Source organism: Sceloporus undulatus, chromosome 3 (assembly GCF_019175285.1).
Source record: "Sceloporus undulatus isolate JIND9_A2432 ecotype Alabama chromosome 3, SceUnd_v1.1, whole genome shotgun sequence".
In the NCBI taxonomy this organism is placed as follows: Eukaryota; Metazoa; Chordata; class Lepidosauria; order Squamata; family Phrynosomatidae; genus Sceloporus; species Sceloporus undulatus.
The window spans coordinates 79,211,120-79,231,449 of record NC_056524.1 but is presented as its reverse complement, the minus strand read 5'-3'; the positions used below and the strand labels follow the sequence as shown (position 1 = coordinate 79,231,449).

The 20,330-nt window shown below is 40.1% G+C and overlaps 1 protein-coding gene across 13 annotated transcripts in view; it reads right to left on the bottom strand.

Annotated features, from left to right (window-relative positions):
* The window catches only part of DMD (dystrophin), a 1,477,396-nt gene that overhangs the window by 904,063 nt on the left and 553,003 nt on the right, over window positions 1-20,330 (bottom strand). For all 13 annotated transcript variants that reach the window (XM_042458881.1, XM_042458877.1, XM_042458883.1 and 10 more), the window contains exon 8: window positions 8,398-8,576. In XM_042458881.1, the coding sequence (XP_042314815.1) occupies window positions 8,398-8,576 (179 nt within the window). The remainder of the gene's footprint in view (window positions 1-8,397; window positions 8,577-20,330) is intronic.

The window sequence follows — 20,330 nt, the reverse complement described above, 5'->3', positions numbered from 1 at the left end:
GTAAAGGACTTCTGTACTTCCAGCACACTTAGAAAGGAAAGTAGCAAGAACATGTAGTAAGTTCTGAATAAATGAATCCAGCAGTCAGCAAGCAACCACAAGATTAACAAATCTGAAATCTGATCAAGGGTGCTATGTAAGTGTATGTCAGTTACTTAAAAAGTGAATGCTCTGGAAATTACAATAACTCTTCAGCCAGTAGAAGTCTATAAATGGCTAATCTACCTAAGACTAGAATTTTGTTGTGTTGGCATATTGGCTCATATAAATAGAAAATGTTTTGAAATCTAAATCTAAATTTGAGGTAAAATAAGATCTTCAGATATCCTATATGAGGCTGAAAATACCTAAGTATTACTGGGTTATGCCTTAGGCCCGTGATGGCGAAGCTATGGCATGTGTGCCATGGGTGGCACTCAATGCCGTTTCACCAGGCACGGGGCAAGGGAGAAGGCGGAATGGGTGCATGCCCGTTCCACCTCCTCCCTGCCATTTTCGGGCCTTCTGCTGTCCCTCTGAGACAGTGGGAAGCCAGAAAATGGCGCCTAGAAGGAGGAGACAGAGGCGTGCGCGTCTGTCTCCTCCTTCTCTCCCAGCTTCTCTTTGCTCTGCGCAAAAGGGCTCCATGGAGCCCTTTCCCGGGGAGTGAAGGGTCGAGGAGAAGGCGGCTGGGACGCGTGCCCAGCCGCTTCCTCCTCCCTTTCCCTTCGCTCCCTGCAAAAGGGCTCCATGGAGCCCTTTCCCGGGGAGTGACAGGCCGAGGAGAAGGTGGCTGGGACGCGTGCCCAGCCTCCTTCTCCAGCCTTTCCCTTCTTTTGCCAGCCTCTGACGGTCCCAGAAGGGACACTCAGGGGCCGGCAAAAGCCGGAGGACAGCCCACCGTCCTCCACGGCCATTTTGCCGGCCTCTGACGGCCCCAGAAGGGACCCTCAGGGGCCGGCAAATGCCGGGGCAGGAGCCAGAGGCTCCTCCCTCTGAAAAGGGTGCAGAAGCCCCTCCCCCAGAGGGTGGAAGCCCTGCCCCCAGCACTCAGCCCCTATCCTGGGGGTAGAAGCCCCGCCCCCAGCATGCAAACTGGAAAAGGTTCGCCATCACTGCCTTAGGCCTTCAAGCCTCCATGTTTCTTGTACATTTCTCAATGTTAATCAGAGAATCCCTAATCTCCTAAAGTAACCAAAGCTATCTAATCCACCTCTTGAAGTCAGTAAAGAAGCAACATTTAACACTGAATGTTTGGAAGCCTCTTGGGAATCAGCATTTACAGGCATACCTCTGTTAACAAATTAGCTATGTCACAAAATGAAGAGAGGTTCAATATGATTCAACAAACATTTTATCCTAAGGTGATAATATGTTCATGAGTAATGAAATAACCCAGTCAGATAAAACTTGCATAAGTAAAAACAAAAACATAAACAAAACATCTTGAACCTTCAAGAGACCACTTGAAAGTTTCTTCAATATATACCCAGGGATGTTTTTTTTCTTCTTCTTGCATTAATTTTGTTATGATTTCCATTTTGATGACAGTGTGCCTTTTTTATTGTATGTGCTGGAAGTGTATGGTGACACAGGCTAATCTGCTTTACCTTTCTCTGTCTATTGTGCTTTTCACACATGCTCACTAAGGAATTCTAGAGGCAGCTACTCTTTACCTTGCCTGTTGTAAACAAGCACATGCAGCTACTGCAGGACCAGCTAGAATAGAATGCCATTTTCCCCAGCTCAAGCATTATTGTATTGCTTTCTGCAGACACACTGCTGTAATGTAGCATCAAAAGGCTGTGGTTGTCCAGCCTTCCTTCACCACCTTCTCAATGCCAATGCTGATGGGGAAAAAAAATTCAAGCTACGGAAAGGATAAGAGGGAAAGGAGAATTCGGGTGGAGGTACAAATACTTTGTAAAAAGAAGCTTCTTTGTGAGAGGCTTTGCCGCAGTACAGACCACCATAAAGCGGCGTACTCACATTGATACTAGGATTAGGGAGCACGCACCAACTGCACACTCCCTAACCCTAGTACATGTGCACGGCGTCATTGTTACTTGGTGCCATCTAAATGCCGTGCATAATGATAACGTCACACAGGCACCACGTCCAAACATTGCAGCATGCACGTCATGTCTCTGTGCCACCCCAGGTTGCTTACGGTGACCTCGCAGAGGCGTGGAAAGGAGCTCCAAAATGGAGCTCCTTTTGGGCTTCCACATTGTTGGCATGGCAACCAAACAGCTGTGCCAGTGATACAGAGGAGAAAGGGGCTGCAGCGGCTACCCCTTTCTTCTCTTTAGCGCTGGGGGTGCTCGGGCCCTAAGGACAACCCTTTTCCAGGTCCAGATTGGAGTTCTCACTATGTTTTCCCTTTCCGAATCTCTCCATGCCATTTTAACCCTCTTGCCATTCACACTTGCCACCATTTTGGTTTAAAATGGAGGTGCCTCCATTTCTGGGAATGATGCAACATGATCGAAATCAATTTGATGGCTTATTCACACTACCAAAGATGTAGATCACTCCAGCACTAAAAAAAAATAAAAAAAAATACCCACACACACAGAGTAAGGGACCTGATGTAAAATGCACCAGATTAAGTGGCTTTTTCTGCGCTCTCTCTCTCTCTCTCTCTCACACACACACACACACACATACACATACACATACACACACAAATGGCTCAAGGTGTATTTAGGGCCACTCTGAAAATCATTGAAATAACCAGGTTTCACACTGGGTTATTTCCTTAGTGTGGATGGGGCCTAGGTTTTATTACTGGTTTGTGTATCTGCTCTTTTTTCTCCCTATCCCCATTCTCACCAACCTAGATACTGTTCACTTCACTTTCAAAAGTGACATGGTGGCTCAGCAGTTAAGATGTTGACTCTGATGCTTGCAAGACTGGCAGGGTGGCAGGTTGAGGCCCAAGTGTCACATGATGGCGTGAGCTCCTGTCACTAGTTCCAGCTTCTGCCAACCTAACTGTATAAATGCATGTAAAAGTGCAAGTAGGTAAACACATACTACTTCAGTGGGAAAGTAACAGCATACTGTGCAGTAATGCTGGCCACATGAACATCTTTGACAACACTGCTTCTTTGCCTTAGTAACAGAGAAGAGCACCACCCCCTACAGTCGGACACAACTTGACAACCTTGTCAAAGGTGAAACCTATACTTTTTTTTTTACCTTTCAAATACCTTAAAGGTTGGCAACAAATGATGTGTTAATTCAGCTAGAGGACACAGAGCCTCTATAAATGTATTGGAGATCTTTCCACTTAATTATTCAAGTGCACAGCACTATATGAGCAATGATAAATACAGTAAATGATTGCAAATGTATTGTAATCTATTGTATTTACTTCTGAGTAGACATTGGGTGGACAATCCAAAAGACAAACAAATGTGTCCTAGAACAGATCAAGCATGAACTATGTCTGAATGCCAAGATGACTAAATAGAGGCTGTTGTACTTTGCCACATCATGAGAAAGCATAAGTTATTAGAAAAGACAATAATGCTAGCAGAAGAAAGAGAGGAAGACTGGATAGATGATCAGAGAGGTGCCAGGCCTGAATTTACAGGACCTAAGCAGAGCAGTGGACAGCATGGCATCTTGGAGATGTCTCATCCACAGGTTCACCATGCTTCGGGGTCAAGGGCAGTTAGCACAGAAAGAGAAATGGGGAGGGTACAAGATTTGCTAACTTGTTCCTTTGGCTTAAAATTGATAGCCTCCACATAACTAGCTCTTCAAATCATATTACCCAAGAAATCAGGGATGGATGGACAGTAAAATGAGTAAAAAGAGAGATGAGAGGAGAAACCAAGAGACAATTAGGGCAGAATCCAGAGTAGAGGCGTCCAGAGCCTCCGTGGACTCCATTAAACTGGATCAGTTTGAATCGGTTAGTACCGATGATGTGGACAAGATCCTTAGAAGCGTTCGGAAGACAACCTGCTCTCTCGATCCCTGTCCCTCATGGCTAGCGGCTCAGGGGGGACCGGTTGTAACTTCATTGTTACACTGGATTATAAATACATCTTTGAGGGACGGGCAATTTCCATCCAGCTTAAAATTGGCCATAGTAAAACCGCTGTTAAAAAAGCCCTCCCTCGACCCCCTGATGCATAATAATTATCGGCCAGTTATGCTACTGCGATTTTTGGGGAAGGTGATCGAGAGGGCGGTTGCAATCCAACTTCAATCGATCTTGGACGAAACGGATTATCTGGACCCATTTCAAACTGGCTTTCGGGCGGGCTACGGGGTTGAGACGGCCATGGTCGCCTTGGTCGATGATCTTCGTCTGGGCATTGACAGGGGAAGCGTGTCCCTGTTGGTGCTCTTGGACATCTCAGCGGCTTTCGATACCATAGACCATGGTATCCTTCTGGAGTGCCTGGCAGAGGTGGGAATCGGGGGCACTGCGCTTCAGTGGTTCCGATCCTACCTCTCTGGGAGGTTCCAGATGGTGCAGCTGGGAGATGTGTGCTCTGATAAGAGGGCCTTTATATCTGGGGTCCCTCAAGGAGCCATTCTGTCTCCCATGCTTTTTAACATTTACATGAAACCGCTGGAGAGAGATCATCCGGAGACATGGGGCGCGGGGTTATCAGTACGCTGATGACACCCAAATAGTCTTCTCTATGTCTCCGACTGATGCAGTGACTGGGGATGGCATCTCTCCTCTCGTGGCCTGTCTGGAGTTGGTAATGGGCTGGATGAGGGAAAATCGACTCAGTCTGAATCCAGAGAAAACGGAGGTGCTCGTGATAGGTTCCTCTGGCCCAGGGATGGCGGTGGTTCCACCTGTCCTGAACGGGATCACGCTTCCCATGAAGGACTCGGTACGCAGTCTGGGGGTGCTCCTTGACTCGTCACTCCACCTTACATCTCAGGTGGATGTGACGGTCAGGAGCACCTGTTATCAGCTTCGGCTGATTCGCCAGCTGCGTCCCTACCTGGACCAGAGGAACCTTGAAATGGTAGTACATGCTCTGGTAACTTCTCAATTGGATTTCTGCAACGCGCTCTACATGGGGCAACCCTTGTACCAAACCCAGAAGCTACAACTAGTGCAGAATATGGCAGCCAGACTGGTCACTGGCATACCCAGGGCCAGTCACATAACACCAGTGTTTAAAGATCTGCAATGGCTGCCTATTCGCTTCCGGGCGCAATACAAGGTGTTGGTTATTACCTATAAAGCCCTAAATGGCTTGGGGCCAGGATACCTAGAGGACCGCCTCTCCCCATACAATCCGCCCCGCACACTCAGAACATCTGGGCAGCAGCTATTGAGGGTCCCTGGGGCCAGATTAGCCTCCATGTCTAGGAGGACTTTCACCATCTCGGCCCCGACCCTCTGGAATTCCCTGCCCATAGAGCTCCGCTCGGCCACCTCCCTGGCCCAGTTCAAGAAGGGGCTAAAGACCTTCTTGTTCAAATTAGCATTCCCTGATACAGGCTCCAATTAATTTCCCCCCTCTGACAGCAGTGGCAAGCTGGCCAGAATTGTTTTAATGAACTTGTTTTATTGTATTTGTAATCTGTGTATTTTATGATGTTGTACACCGCCCTGATTATACAGAAGGGCGGTATAGAAATAAAAATTTTATTTTATTTTATTTTTATAAGGAAAATGGGTGTATTTCTCAATTGTGAAAGTTCCTAACACTGTGTGAACAATCAGTATACTAACTGTTATGTTCCTTCAGGTTGTTTCCAACTTATGGTGACCCTCCAGTGAACCCATTATGGGGTATTCTTTGCCAAGATTTTTCACAGAGGGTTTGCCATTGCCTTTCTCTGGGGCTGAGAGAATATGAGTTGCCCAAAGCCAGCCAGTGAGGTTTCATGGCTGAACAGGGATTCAGACTCTGGTCTTCTGATATACTAGTCCAGCACTAAAACCACTATGCTATACTGGATCTCACACTAAAGAAATATAATGAGGTTCATTACATCCAAATAATAATTACATTCATTACTGTTCCATTAAAAGAAAGAAAAATAAATAAATAAATAAATAAATAAATAAAGGTGGTTCAATTGTTGCTGAAACGTCCTGAAAAGGTGGAGGAAGGGAGTGTGTCTGAATGCCAGGTGCACTTCCTTAATCGTAATGGAAAGATGGCTCCCTCCTAAATTGTTCCTGGAAGTGGATTTCCTATGAACGCAAAGTAGATGATCAATCATAATTAATTAATTGTTGTCAGTCATTAGTGATGGTGAAAATTACTTATTTTCCCAATTTCTAATGTTTGACATGATCAAATTAATTCACACTCCAAGCTCTGATATACACACTGTTAGTTTTATGTGATGCCAAAAGGCTGTATCACTATGTCCCCAAAATAGGATGAAACTGTACAAATGGGTGCCCACACAACTGATGCAGAGTTTTTCTGCTTTTTCTTTCACTTCATCTTGACAATGTTCATGTTATGAATTCATCCTTAGAAGAGTAACCTGTAAAGCACTCTGTCCCAGTCATAAAGCATACAAAAACCCTGGGCAAAAGAGAAGGCTTTTTTTGTATGCAAAAGGTGGGAGCCCATGAAAAGAGAGAAGGAATGTTGAACTATTGTTTTAAGTACCATCATTCAACACAATAATGGAGAAATACTGCTGGTCATGTTGCTTGGGAAAATTGTTGTTGATAGTCCCCCACCATGACCAATCATACACAAAAGCAAGACAAGCAACCCTGAAAACTCAGGTTCATAATTTCGGGATACTTCTGAATTGAATTGTGAGCCTGGAGGCCCAGGTTTTGACAGTGACCATGAGTGCTTTTGCACAGCTGACGCTCATGTCTCAACAGTGCCTGTTCCAGAAGAAGTCAGATCTGGGCACAGCAGTACATGCCATGGTTACATCCTGTTTGGATAACTGTAATGTGCTCTATGTGACACTGAAAAGTGATCAGAAATGTCAGCTGGCCTAAAGAGCTGCAACCAGGTTCTTAACCTGACCTGGCTACAGGGAGAATACAATGTTGCAACAGCTCTATTGGCTTCCGGTCCATTTCGAGGCACTTTAAAGTGCTGGTTTTGATCTATAAAACCATATATGACTTAGGGCCCAGGGTATGTGAAGGATGTCAACAAAGTCCTAGTTGTAGATTATCCTTCTGTAGGCATGACTTAGCTGTACAACATTAATCAGAGTATCCACTCTTAATTATTTAAAAGCTAACAAAACAGTATCATAACATTTTCTAATTCACTGCAGTTAACAGCTGAATGGAGCTAGAAAAGGTGTTCTTTCCACAGTCTAAGCTTTCCTGATACACACACACACACTTGATGTGTCAAGTATTGCCACAAATAGAAATGAGATATTGGATTGGATAGATATCCACTTGAAGACCAAGAAAATATTCTTTCAGAAGAGCTTGGTGGATGAATTGCTAACATGGTCAAGTGGGTCAAAGACATAATTTTTCTTAGGTCATATGGGACAGACAAAAATATCAGTGTTTCAAAGCTTTATTGGCTACTCTACTTCTGCCTACTATTCATATAACAGTGTAAATAGGATAGTGTGTGCTGAAAACCACATGCTGTGTACATAAGACTGTACAGAGAATATGCTGTAGCAGGCCTAACAGAAAGCCTCTTTTTGTATGAAATGATCAATTGTGTCACAAACATTATTTGCTATAAATTAACCACTAAATGCAAGTACTACCACAGGAGAAGATCTACTGAGTAATAACTAAGTTTCCAACTATTTATGCTTTTTTGTTGTTAATGATAAAACACTCAAAAGATGATGAACAAAGCAAAGCAGTTTTAAATATAATGTAGACTTTTAGTAAATAATATCTGCAACCCTTAAAGCAATGGTTTTGTGAAGCCTTACTAATTTTAAAGTAAGTGTTTTGCAACATAAAAAACAAACATATAATCTTACCTTTTCTTCTATTGCTTCAGGTAAAGTAGTGCACCATGCTATTGAAGCATGCAATACATAATGAGATTTGCAAGAAACATACATTTCTGCATTGTAAAAAGCATTCCTTATTTCATGCACAGCAGTTAAGAATGCAACTCATGCAAATAAGGTTGCATCTTCACTGCAGAAATAGTGCAGTTTGATATCACTTTAACTGCTAGGGCTGAATGTTATTTAATTCTGGGATTTGTAGTTTTGTGTGATATTTAGCTTTCTCTGTCAGAGGGCTCTGGTGCAAGAACAAGCTACAAATCCCAGAAATCCATAGCATAGAGCCATGACAGTTAAAGTGGTGTCAAACTGCATTATTTCTGCAGTAAAGATGCAGCTTAAAACTAATTACTTTAATATAGTCTCTTTCTTTTGAAGACACAACTATAGGGTCTTATTCTTCACTGGCCATCAAAATGACATTAAAAAATCCACGGAACCTACCTGTTGAGAAAAGCGTTGTTGGTGTATTTGGACATGCTCTTCTCTGATGTGCTTTGATTGCCTTGGTAATGTTTCTACTTCCTGAATGGCTTCAAGAGTAACTTGCTGGGGCAGGACTTGGAAAAGTGAGGTCACGTACATTAAGATGGACTTTTTATCAGGATAAGCAGTTGCAACATCTGGGAAAGAAACATATTAAATACACGCTGCATTAGACAGCTTACAAGGCTTTGTAAAAAGCAAATGGTTTAATGAGTGGTCCATTGTCCCTTTAAACCCACTGGGAACTAATTAAAGTATTACAATCAATAGCAAGTTTTCAAACCAAAACTGAATACAAATGAGGAAGAGCAAAAATGTCACCTCTCTCTTAATTTTTACTGTACATTTTTTCTCATTTATACATCTTATATTTAAAATTCAGAATTGTGAAGTCAGAATAAGGGACCTTCATAAATGGTGACTATACAACCGAAACAAATCCCTTTTTAACAACTCATTTCGGTTGACCACATATAGATAGATAGATAGATAGATAGATAGATAGATAGATATAGTGTGTGTGTTAAAGACAGAAGTTGTTATACTAGGCTGACTTAAATATAGCAACTAGTTATATAGGGTTGATTTCTTGAAGCAACACAGCAAGTGCATAAAGGTGAGATTATCTGAGTCTCCATTTATTATCCATTTCCCAGGAGCAGAGCCTTGGAATTCATTTAGGTTGGTGGGTTTAGCTTCGAACAAACAAAAAACAGCATGAATGCCATAGTTTCCATTTAAAATACATTATAAAACCAAGAAATTATGTATGGCAACCTGCATTTGTATTTACTCATAAAGTAATTTAGTGAAATTAAAAAAGTAAATAACCATTCTTGTTTCCCACTCATTAAAAAAATATCAAAATCCATGTCGTCAACTTAACTGAAATGAGTTTAGTTTCCACACTGCAGAAATAAAGCAATTTGACACCACTTTAACTGTCATAATTCTATCCTGTGGAATCCTAGGATTTGTAGTTTAGTGAGGTATTAAGCCTGGTCTGTCAGAGACTTCCGGAGCTTCACCAAACTAAAAATCCCAGGATTCCATAGGATAGAGTCATGTCAGTTAAAGTGGTATCAAAATGCTTTATTTCTGCCATGTGACTAAACCCTAAGATACTACTCATAAAAAGATATTTAAAGAAAGCAAAATAAATCAAGTTACCCCATCCCCCAGATACTATTGTAAATTATAATTCATATCTACAGTACATGTACCTTTTATCATCCAAAATCCACAAAACAGTAATATTGATACTGTACTTTGCTATATGGACAAGATGGCTATGCCTGGATATGTTTTATACACATTTTATGAATATACTATTTCTTCAAATATGAGAAAAATAGTTCTGTCAGTAAACAATTATTTGTTTTTATTCAGAAAGGCCCTTCTCACAGCTGGTTTGTTGCAAAGGGAATTTAACTAATTCTAGCTTTTATTGATGCATTTTAATATAATGATTGTTAATATTTTTTAAGAGTTTGAATACTGTTAGCCTCTTTTTTTGAGCAGAAAGCTGATAAATAAATTTAATAAATAAATAAATATGGCTTTCTGAGGCTTTGATCTTGTTTACTTTCATGTAGGATAAGTGTGAACACTGAATTCAGTTGGGGTTACTTATCAGTATACATCTACAGGAATGATGTGCGAATATAACCACAGTAAGTCATCAGAGAGAAAAAAAATTGTCCCTGCAAGTCTCCAAGTCAAGTAAAATTTGTTAAAAAATACAGATTATGGAGCATTGTTTTCACATAATTCTTTTGGTCATGGCCATTTAAATTTACCTCATGTACTCAATGGAATAAATCAAAATGTAAAGAGGTTGTTGTATAAATATTTATCATTAATTCCATAAGTGCCTAAACATAAGCATTGGCAGAAAGCCATCAAAACTATTAATAGCAATGAGATTTTGTTATAATATATCTACTCCAGTATATCTGCAAGATTAGAGGTGCAATGACATTTTGGTTCTCTCCTCCAAAGTTTAACTGCACAAAACCAGATACCATTCATAAATTTGCTAAGAATATTTGTAGAGCCGATAAAAAGCAGTTGCCCGACTCGGCGGGCAGACCGCTTTGCCACTAGACGCAGTGAACGACTACAAGCCCCAGAGTGCTCTGGGGCTTGCCCCAGCTCCCTATTGGTGCACAGGGCGAAAGGGAGGCCCTTCCGCCCCGCAACACTCTGGGAGCTGGGCTCGGTGACCGGGAGTTCCGGTCCTCCAGGGCAGATGATTGGTTCAGCTGCCCTGGAGGAGGAGTCTCCTGGTCAGGTGGTATTGAGGGCGGGGCTTAGGCCTATATAGGCCGTGCTGCCAGCCCCGGCCCTCAGTCGGCGCTTGGCTCCGGATGGTTAGGAGCCAAGCAGGAAGGGAGGAGGAGCTGAGCCTTCTCCCACCCACCCACCGCTTGGGTTTGGGTTTTTTGTCACAACTTTGGGGCGGCAGCATAGGCCAGGATCTGCACGGTGTGGTACCAGGGCTACGGAGCTCTGGTTTGGGAGTCAGTCGGGACCCGGGGGCGAATAGGGCAGGCGTATGGCCATTGCGGGGGCCATAACGCGAGAGCGCCTCCCGGTGACTAGGGGCTTAGCGAATATGTGAACGCATGGCAGAGATGCGGTCATACTGTGTTCCTTAGCCCCTAGGTCATCCCAATGCCTGGTGGGTGCCAGGTTGTGGTTAATCAGACAAACGTGGGGTTGTTTGATTTCGCAGCTCCTGACCTCATGCTTTGTGCCAACCCTACCAATGGTTTGCTTAATAGAGTTGTGGCCTTTCCTCCAGCACGGTCTCCTGTGGTTATTCGGCAGCAGCATCTGAGGCAAAGGTCATGTGACTCGACATGTCCATGTCTCTTGTGTGTTTTAGACACTTCTCAAACACTAAAACTGGAAAGGAGAAGAAGCAGATCATAAGAGCATATGCTGAGGGGAGGCTGGTAGATGAAAATGATCTGAATTGAAACCAACATGCAATCAGTGACTGCAGGTGAGCTGAGCCTCAGCTAATGCAGATGGCCGACTGCCACATATATAAGTACTAACAAATTACAGGATTTCTGAATTTCAAACACTATATTTGGGTTTTCTGGTAAATTGCAGCCAGTGCTAATACATGATATTTTTTTCATTCCAAGGTGAAGCAGGAAATAATACCCATGCCCACCCAACTGAAGCTAAAGCACCTAAAGACAAATTATTTTGGCACATAAGACATATATCTCTCACCATCTCTGACAATAAAAAGAAATAATAAATCAAATACCAAATATCTCCCCTCTTTTTATAATATTCTTAATCTTCTGCCAGAGGCAACTGTCTCACTCTCCCTAATGATACAATGTCCCCTCGTTTAGGTTTGTTTCAGACATTTTTCAATTTGCTTGGAGGCTTGTTGGATAGCGGTACTCATTTCTAAGAGAAAAGTAGCGCACCTGGTTACAGTTTATTGGTGGTGGTTCGGATATTCCACACTTGTAACAATGGACAATGTGTTGTGTGTCTGTATTGTATTCATTAATTGAGTATATGGGTATTGTGAAGTCGAAGGCTTTCATGGCTGGCATCCATAGATTTTTGTTGGTTTTTCAGGCTATGTGGCCATGTTCTAAAAGAGTTTATTACAGACGTTTCGCCAGCATCTTTGGCTGGCATCTTCAGAGAATGCTTGTCAGGAAGAAACCCAGTGTTTCCAGGCAAGCATTCTCTGAAGATGTCAGCCACAGATGCTGGCGAAACTTCAGGAACAAACTCTTTTAGAACATGGCCACATAGCCTGAAAAACCCACAAAAATCTATATAAGGATATTGACTGAGATGTGTATCAAATGTATATTATGGATGGGGGGAATTATGGGAGACATAGTATTGGAGTTAAACTTGCCAGTGATTCAAAGTGAAGATAATTGACTGGTACAAGAATGCACAGATGTGTGTGGTATGGATTTTCCAGAAACCTCCTCATTGGAAAGGAAATATGGAGAGAAACTGAAAGTGTGTAAAGGGGCTGGGTGATTAGATAAATGATGATGGGACATGGTTGTGTATTGGTTAATAGACAAATCACAGTCAGGCCCAAGGAACTTTAGGGTGGAGTAATGCTAATGTTAGTCCTGTGTTAATTTGGAAAGGATTTAGTTTGTAACTATTTTATGTGCAGGTATTTGGTTATTTTGGCATTTTGGTTACTGTAAAACACAGTAGGAGGAGAAAACCCTAATGAGTGGGATACTAAATCTATTAAATAAATAAACAAAGAAATAAGCAAGCAAAAGAGCACAACTGATTCCATCCCTAAACTAATTATAACAATAGGGAATTGGCTGCTTAATCTATGTTAACTGTCCTTTAGTGGCTTTGGGATCAATGGAATATAAAAATGATAGCATTTCTAGATAACAATTTTTATATTTATACCCTAGACACTACATGGCATAGATGAAAAAGTTAAAAATGGAATATGAAATTATTGCTTTCAAAAATAATTATTATCTCAGTCAATCAGACTCAGTAACATTTTATTAGTAAGATGCCTGTGACAACTTTAATATTCCGCAGGGAAACATAATTCCCCACAACTCTGAAAAAAAATGTATTGCCTAAGCTCAAGAATCTTGTTTTGAAGGATAATACTAGCCACAAGAAAAGACGACAAGATTATAATCCGTCTGACAGACACATAGCATCACCCAGAAGTATCAATCTGTCAAACAGGATCATTTACAGCTTTGTAAATTAATTTCAAGCTAACTGTGAATGCATACCATGTAAGCTTTTATGAAGCATTTTCTTATTTTTTGTGGCATGGAATATAAAAGTTTGGAAGAAAGTTTCCATTTTATTTTATCTTAAGATAATGATGTGCATTTAAGTGGATATAGTTGGGGTATTTTTTTGGGGGGGGAGACTTAGAAGCAACCCTAGTAGAACATGGGTGGTGAACAACAGATTGTTCAAATGATACACACTAATCTCAAATACCTAGAAAGAGTAGTTGAAGGACTGCCAAAACTCATATCAGAGATTATCAAAGTAATGCTTATAAAATAGATTCAATTATACATTTGTTATAGTGGGTGCTAAACCTGCTACTACCATTTAAAAATGATTTTTAAAATTGTTTATTAACATTTCCATTTGCTATTTTAAATGTTTCAAAAGTCACAAAGCACAGAAAATATAAAATAACATTTTCTCTGCATTGTTTAAAATACTTGTTCTATTTGCTTTTGAAGAAGGAAGAAGACTAAAACATATATAAAACACATGGAAAAGACTCAGTCAGGGGCTGAGTTATAAAGAAGGCAGCCATATTATAATTTGGTTTTTCCAAATTGTTATGCTGCATGGAAGCAGAACAAAGTTGAAATGGAGACATTAGTGCATTTCAAATCCCAGTGAAACTGTTGAATTTAGATATGCAAGGCTCTGAGCAGAGGATGTGACTGATATTTATCTCTTATGAGCAATACAACTAAATGGCTATAACACAAAAAACAATGTGGAGATTGCTTGGTCACAAAGCTTTTGTAAACATTAACAGGGGATATAAATTCATGAATAAATCTCAGTAGGAAAGATGTTGCAATATAAGGACCAGTGAATCCAATAGAGGCTTTGCACAGCACATAGAGGCCAGTGCATTATGGCACATACCTGCTGTCTCCCTCATCAAAGAGGCACAAGAAGAAACAAAAAAGAAACACTAAGCTCTATAAGAATCCTCTTCCATCTTTTTCTGTATGTGCCTGAAAGGGACAAAATGATGTAGCCTGAATCTACATTAAACTGTCCTTACGATGAGGCATAATGGCCAGATAAAACATCAGTTTTGGGTTGCTATGAAAGGGCAGAAAATTAATGCATTTTTATTATTACAATTTTACAACTTCAGATGGGTATATTTTGCACCTTATGAGTCAAAAGAATGTTGGGTCTCAATGGTCTGAACCTTCACTTGGATGAATAGATGGATATTGTCTGCCTTAGAGAGTAAAATGAATTGGGCCAGCCTTGCCTCCTTAGGTATTAGGGTACAAACAAGGTAATATTTTATCCTTTATGCCAAAGGCACATTGTATTGCAATATTTCTGTGATACTTCTAAAATATTTAATTATAAGAAGATATTATAAACTTTACCATTTAATTTAGGATTAATATATTCTGCGGTATCATTTACTTGACCATATAAAGTTTCTCTTTGTACTTGATTGGTTATTCTGGTGTTGATAAAATTGGTTCTGAAGTATCATTACCAAGTGTAAAAGCCTTTTGATCAAGTGAGCCTTTACTACAGTCAAGAGACTCCAGGCACAATTGGCCAAGCACTATTCCATGACACAGCCTCCATTCATTTTAATGATAATTCTCTGAAATAATAGGAAAATGTACTGGTACTTGATTTCTTTTGTTGCTTAAACAAGTGGAAATAGTAGGGCTAAATGGTTTGGATCACTAGTAATGAAGACTGAAGTCTCACCTATAATATAGCTCAGATTTCCTCAAGTAATTTTATCTGCTAGATTTGTAAACTATGTGAATATGTCAACTGGTCATTGAAAAAAAAATCTCTAATGCAAAAAGGAGAAAAATCAAAGCGCCCAGTCCTATCCTACAAGAGACCATACATGGGCAACAGAAGCTAAGTGCCAGTTGCCTTTAGTCTCTGAATGTTGTTGTTGTGTGCCTTCTAATCATTTCTGACTTACAGTGACCATATAATGAGGTTTTCTGGGTAAAAATTGTTCATACTACCTTTGTCAGTAGAAGACTTGCCCAAGGCCTCCCAGAAAGGGCCCAAACAGTCAGGCCAAAATAAAGCTGCTTTGGGTCACTTTGGAGGTATGCTGTTTAAATGATGCTGGACTTGACCCCCTTCCCCACTGCCATTTCCTTCTCCTTTTGTGTCATGTCTTTTTAGATTGTAATTATTGCATTATTTTCTTTGTATATCTTTTAATGTATTTGAAAATCCTTAAATAAATAAATTTGAACAACAATAATTCTATGGGAGGGGGTACTCCCCATTGATCTCAGCAGAAGAGTTGACCTATAAGAACTCAAATGTAAAGGTAACTAACTATATATGTACTTGTTGTGTGCCTTCAAATAATTTCTGACTTAATAATATTTTATTTCCATCTTCTCATCTCTCCCAATGGATCGAGGCGGGATCACAGCAGAGTTAAAATTACTCTTACAATATTGCAGCATTAGTTACTGCACAATTAAAACCACAGCTAAAAATATAAAAACATAAGAACATAAATGCATAGAAACATAGAAACATAAAAACATAAAACATCAATCAATCACAGTGTCAGCTGTTCCCGTTCCATACTAGTGGTCTTCATAGGAGGTCAGGAGGGTATGCGCAGTGAAAGAACTGTGTCTTTACCACCTTCTTGAAAGTTTCCAAGGATGTGACAAGGCGGGTCTCCTCTGGGAGTCCATTCCATAGTCTAGGGGCAGCTATACTGAATGCCTTTTGGGAAGTAGAAACATGTTTGGATGATGGTATCTCCAACAGGTTCTTCCCACTTGTTCTAAGAGTGTGGGGCAGATTGTATAGGGAGATGCGTTCCCGTAAGTAACCTGGACACAAGCCATGTAGGGCTTTAAAGGTAAGAACCAACACCTTGTACTGTGCCCAGAAGCTAATTCGGACCCAGTGTAGATCTTTCAAGATAGGTATTATATGGTCAAGTCTCGAAGAACTAGTGACCAACCTGGCTGCTGCATTTTGCACTAATTGAAGCTTCTGAACTTGATACAAGGGTAGCCTCATGTAGAGCGCATTACAGAAATCGAGACGAGAGATTACCAGAGTATGTACTACAGCTTCAAGGTTCCTTCAGTTGACGTAGGGTCGTAGTTGGCGTATCAACCGAAGTTGGTACCAAGCATTTCTGGCCGTCGCATCCACTTGAGATGACAAATGTAGAGACGGATCCAGAAGTACTCCCAAACTGCGAAATTCATACTTCAGGGGAAGTGTGACGCCCATCAAGGAGTGGTGAACAAATTTCCCTCCCCGGACCTAAGGAACTTATGGTAATTACCTCCGTTTTCTCTGGATTCAGCTTGAGTTTGTTTTTCCTCATCCAGCCTATTACTGACTCAAGGCAGGGATTCAGAGGGGAGAAGTCATCCTTAGTCACTATAGCAGTCGGTGACATAGAGAAACATATTTGGGTGTCATCAGCGTACTGAGAACCCTGTGCCCCATGTCTCTGGATGATCTCTCCCAGCGGTTTCATGTAAATGTTAAATAGCATGGTGATCATAAGGTGAACCTATAATGGAGTTTTCTTGGAAGAGTTTAATCAAAGGGGTTTGCCTTTAACTTGCTCTGAGGCTGAGAAAATAGTCATCTGGTGGGTTTCTATGGTGAAGCAGGAATGCAAACCCTGGTCTCCCAATGTCCTATTCCAACACTCAGACTGTTGTACCATGCTGGCTATATGCAATAAAAAAAACATTAAATCCCACATATATTGCTGTACAAAAAAGTGAATGTGACTGTGGTAGAGGAAAACAAACTTTTAAGCTAAAAAATGCTATATAATACCAGTATGAATGAATACTATTGAAAAGAAATGTTTGTTGCTGAAAATACAAGATGAAAAACATGAAGAATTGTGAAATATTATTATTAAAGAGACTGCACTGATAAATTAGAAAAGAAACATGCAAAATAAACCATAATCAATGACCTACAGCATGACCACTGTTTTTATTGTCAATTAATTAAAGAAGTAAATCAAGAGGATTACTTAAATTACAAAAATTGGCATTTTAAACAGTTAACCACAAAGACTGTAGATGGGGTGAATAAGCACAAAATAGCTTTACACCAGATTGGCAGAAAGGCTCTGCTGCCTTACTGCTAAGTGAGCTAATAGGGTGAACATAAACACATTTGTAAAGCAGACATTGACAGAGCCAATGCTAGAATGCTTAGGAATTCTTACAGGAAAATCTGCAAATCTTTTAGTTTAAAGTTTAATTGGTGATTAAGCAGAACAGGATAAAAATGGCTAGTAAAATATAAACAGCATCTTTTTTTAAAAAAGAAATGTTTCCCAGCATTTTGTGATCAAAGTCCTTCTGAATGCTGTGATAACTGGAAATGGAATATGTATGCTGTGATGTTGTGTATATGTGTGTGTATGTGTCCTCTTAAATTAACCAAAAACAATGGGCTCACATTAGTTCCAGGCCAACAGATACAGATCACAAACATGTCAATTTTGCCATTGAGTACCTTCAACATCACTTATGACAACCCTAAAGTAAGTTTACCACAGGGTTTTCTTGGCAAGATTTGTGCAGAGGGGGTTTGCTATTCCCTTCTTCTGAGGATGCCTAGTCATTTATTTCAATGCAGCGGGGGGGGGGGGGGGAGTTACAAGGAATATCACAGATGTTTCTCCAAGCCTGATCCCCTTTGCATCATCTTGACATGCTGGAGCTTGTCAGGACTCAGTGATGGTTTGGGGGATCTGGAGCCTTTGGACTTGCTACAGCAGACAAAAAATTCATCCAGGTGGAAATGTAGATAGGATAATTTTGTAACAAAGAATGTAAATCCTCCTTAGAGACTATCAAATTTTATTTAGCATAAACTTGCATGCAGTCTAGGGAAGCAGTCAGAGCCCAGAAAAGTGTATGCTAAATAAAAAGTTAATCTTTAATGTGCCAGAACACTCTTGGTTCAGCAGGAGGAAAGTGAAGACTAAAGGGAAAAAGGGGGGAGGATCCGTTGTTCCAGTGTTCTCATGTTGCTACCACCAGAGTCTTGAACTGAGGAAGAAGTGGGAAATAAATAAATAAATAAATAAAAATAAATGGGTCCTACAGTGAATCAAATATGAACACTCCCTAGAAGCCAAGATGACTAAACTGAGGCTGTCATACTTTGACCATATCATGAGGAGACAAGACTCACTAGAAAAGTCAATAATTCTTAGCAAAATAGAAGGCAGGGGGAAAAAAGGAAGATCACATTCCAGATGGATAGACTCCATCAAAGAAGCCACAGCCCAAGTCTGCAAGATCTGAGCAATGTGGTTGATGATAAGATGACATAGGGTCACCATAATCGAAGTGAAGTTGGTGGCTGTTAACAAAACTCATAAATAAACACAGTCACTCTACATCAAAGTAAGTAAAGGGAAGGGAGAAGAGAAGGCTGGTGAACGGACCAATCTATATGTACATGTGTTTATTTTTCAGGTTTGTTAGACTGACTCCAGCAATTCACTGACTTTTTCTTGTGTGAAAGCAAATCAGTTCATTTCTGGATCTTTCTAAGAAGAATTAATGTGTCTGTGTGTTGTGTTCTGTCAAGACAATGAGAGAATCTTGCAAGTCATACAATCTGTAATGAGAGCTGCAACCCCAAATATCTCAAAAGAAAGGAATATCTTCATAAATAATATCACATACTAATGTTAAAATAATTTTGCACATGCCATAACTATCCTTATAGAATACCTAAAATTTAAGTCAACATAATTCTTACATACTATATGATGATAATTAAAAGAAAAGTAAGCATATGTACCATCATTTATGTGAGTACCTGTATGTGTCTACCAACTCATTCTCTCTCACACAAAAACCAGACTTGCCTAAATATGGGATTAATTATTCAACAATACATTTTCCAAGATCATATGCAATAAATCAAAGAGAGAACTTGACTTCGATTTTTTTACAAGTTCTTTTCTCTGTACTAAGTGCCCTGCTTCAAACAACAGACCACATACTGGTAGGGTATTGAGCGGAGATAAAAGAGTTTATCTACTAGGATTATTTGCCAACTTTTCCTTTTCTTTTAATCAGACTGTCAAGTACTGTCAGAAAGCATGCTTACAAATTATACTTTCAAGATTGTCAACTATTTTATATGGACTTCATGGACTTCTTTTATCTGCTTTACTTTTCAATTCTTAAGGCTTATAGTATGCACAAAAATGTTTCCAGCCTTTTTTATTTTTAGATGTTTCTCATTAATTAGGTGATTGGATATCTGGTCATGTCTGCCACTCTGTCTTCTCCATTCTCTCTCCCAAAGTTTTGATTTTATCTTCTCTTGTAGATGTTTTATGCAACATTCCCTTCAGAATACCTGCTTTTGAATAAAAACATCAGCTTATCATTCAGGATTCTGGACAGAGAGATCATTAGATATAGTGAGTGATTGAAACAATTGATTAAATGGCATTTAAAAAAATCCTTTGGAAATTTGAAGTGATAATTTTAATTGATTAATTGTGTTCATTGACTAAAAAACTTGATCAATTTCAAAGCTGCCCAGAATAAACTGGACAATACACTAGATTTTATTTTAAAACATTTATTATAAATCTAACCAAATATATTTAGATAGCCAGCATAGTATAGTCATTTGGGTGTTGGAATAGGATTCTGGAGAACAGAGCTCAAATTCCTACTGAGCATTCGGTGACCTTGGGCAAGTCACACTCTTTGAGCCTCAGAGGAAGGCAAGGGCAAAGCTCATCTGAACTAATCTTGCCATGAAAACCCACAGTACGTTCTTTTTAGGGTTTTCATAAATCAGAAATGACTTGAAGAAGCAACCCATGACAACTACATACTTATATAAATTAGTCTATAGTAAGTACCTTCAGGCTTAAGTTGTGAAAATTCAAGAACAGGAAGTAATTTATTCTTGCTATTCCACAAAAAATGGGAGAAGAATAAATATTTTTATCTCATCCAAATGAGTGATTTGTTCTCACAGATATTCCTCTTTAAGCTCTAGACCAGGAGGTACAATCATTTGAGCTCTGTGGGATGAATCAGATATCATTCCACAGGTTTCACCATGGTGCAAGTGGT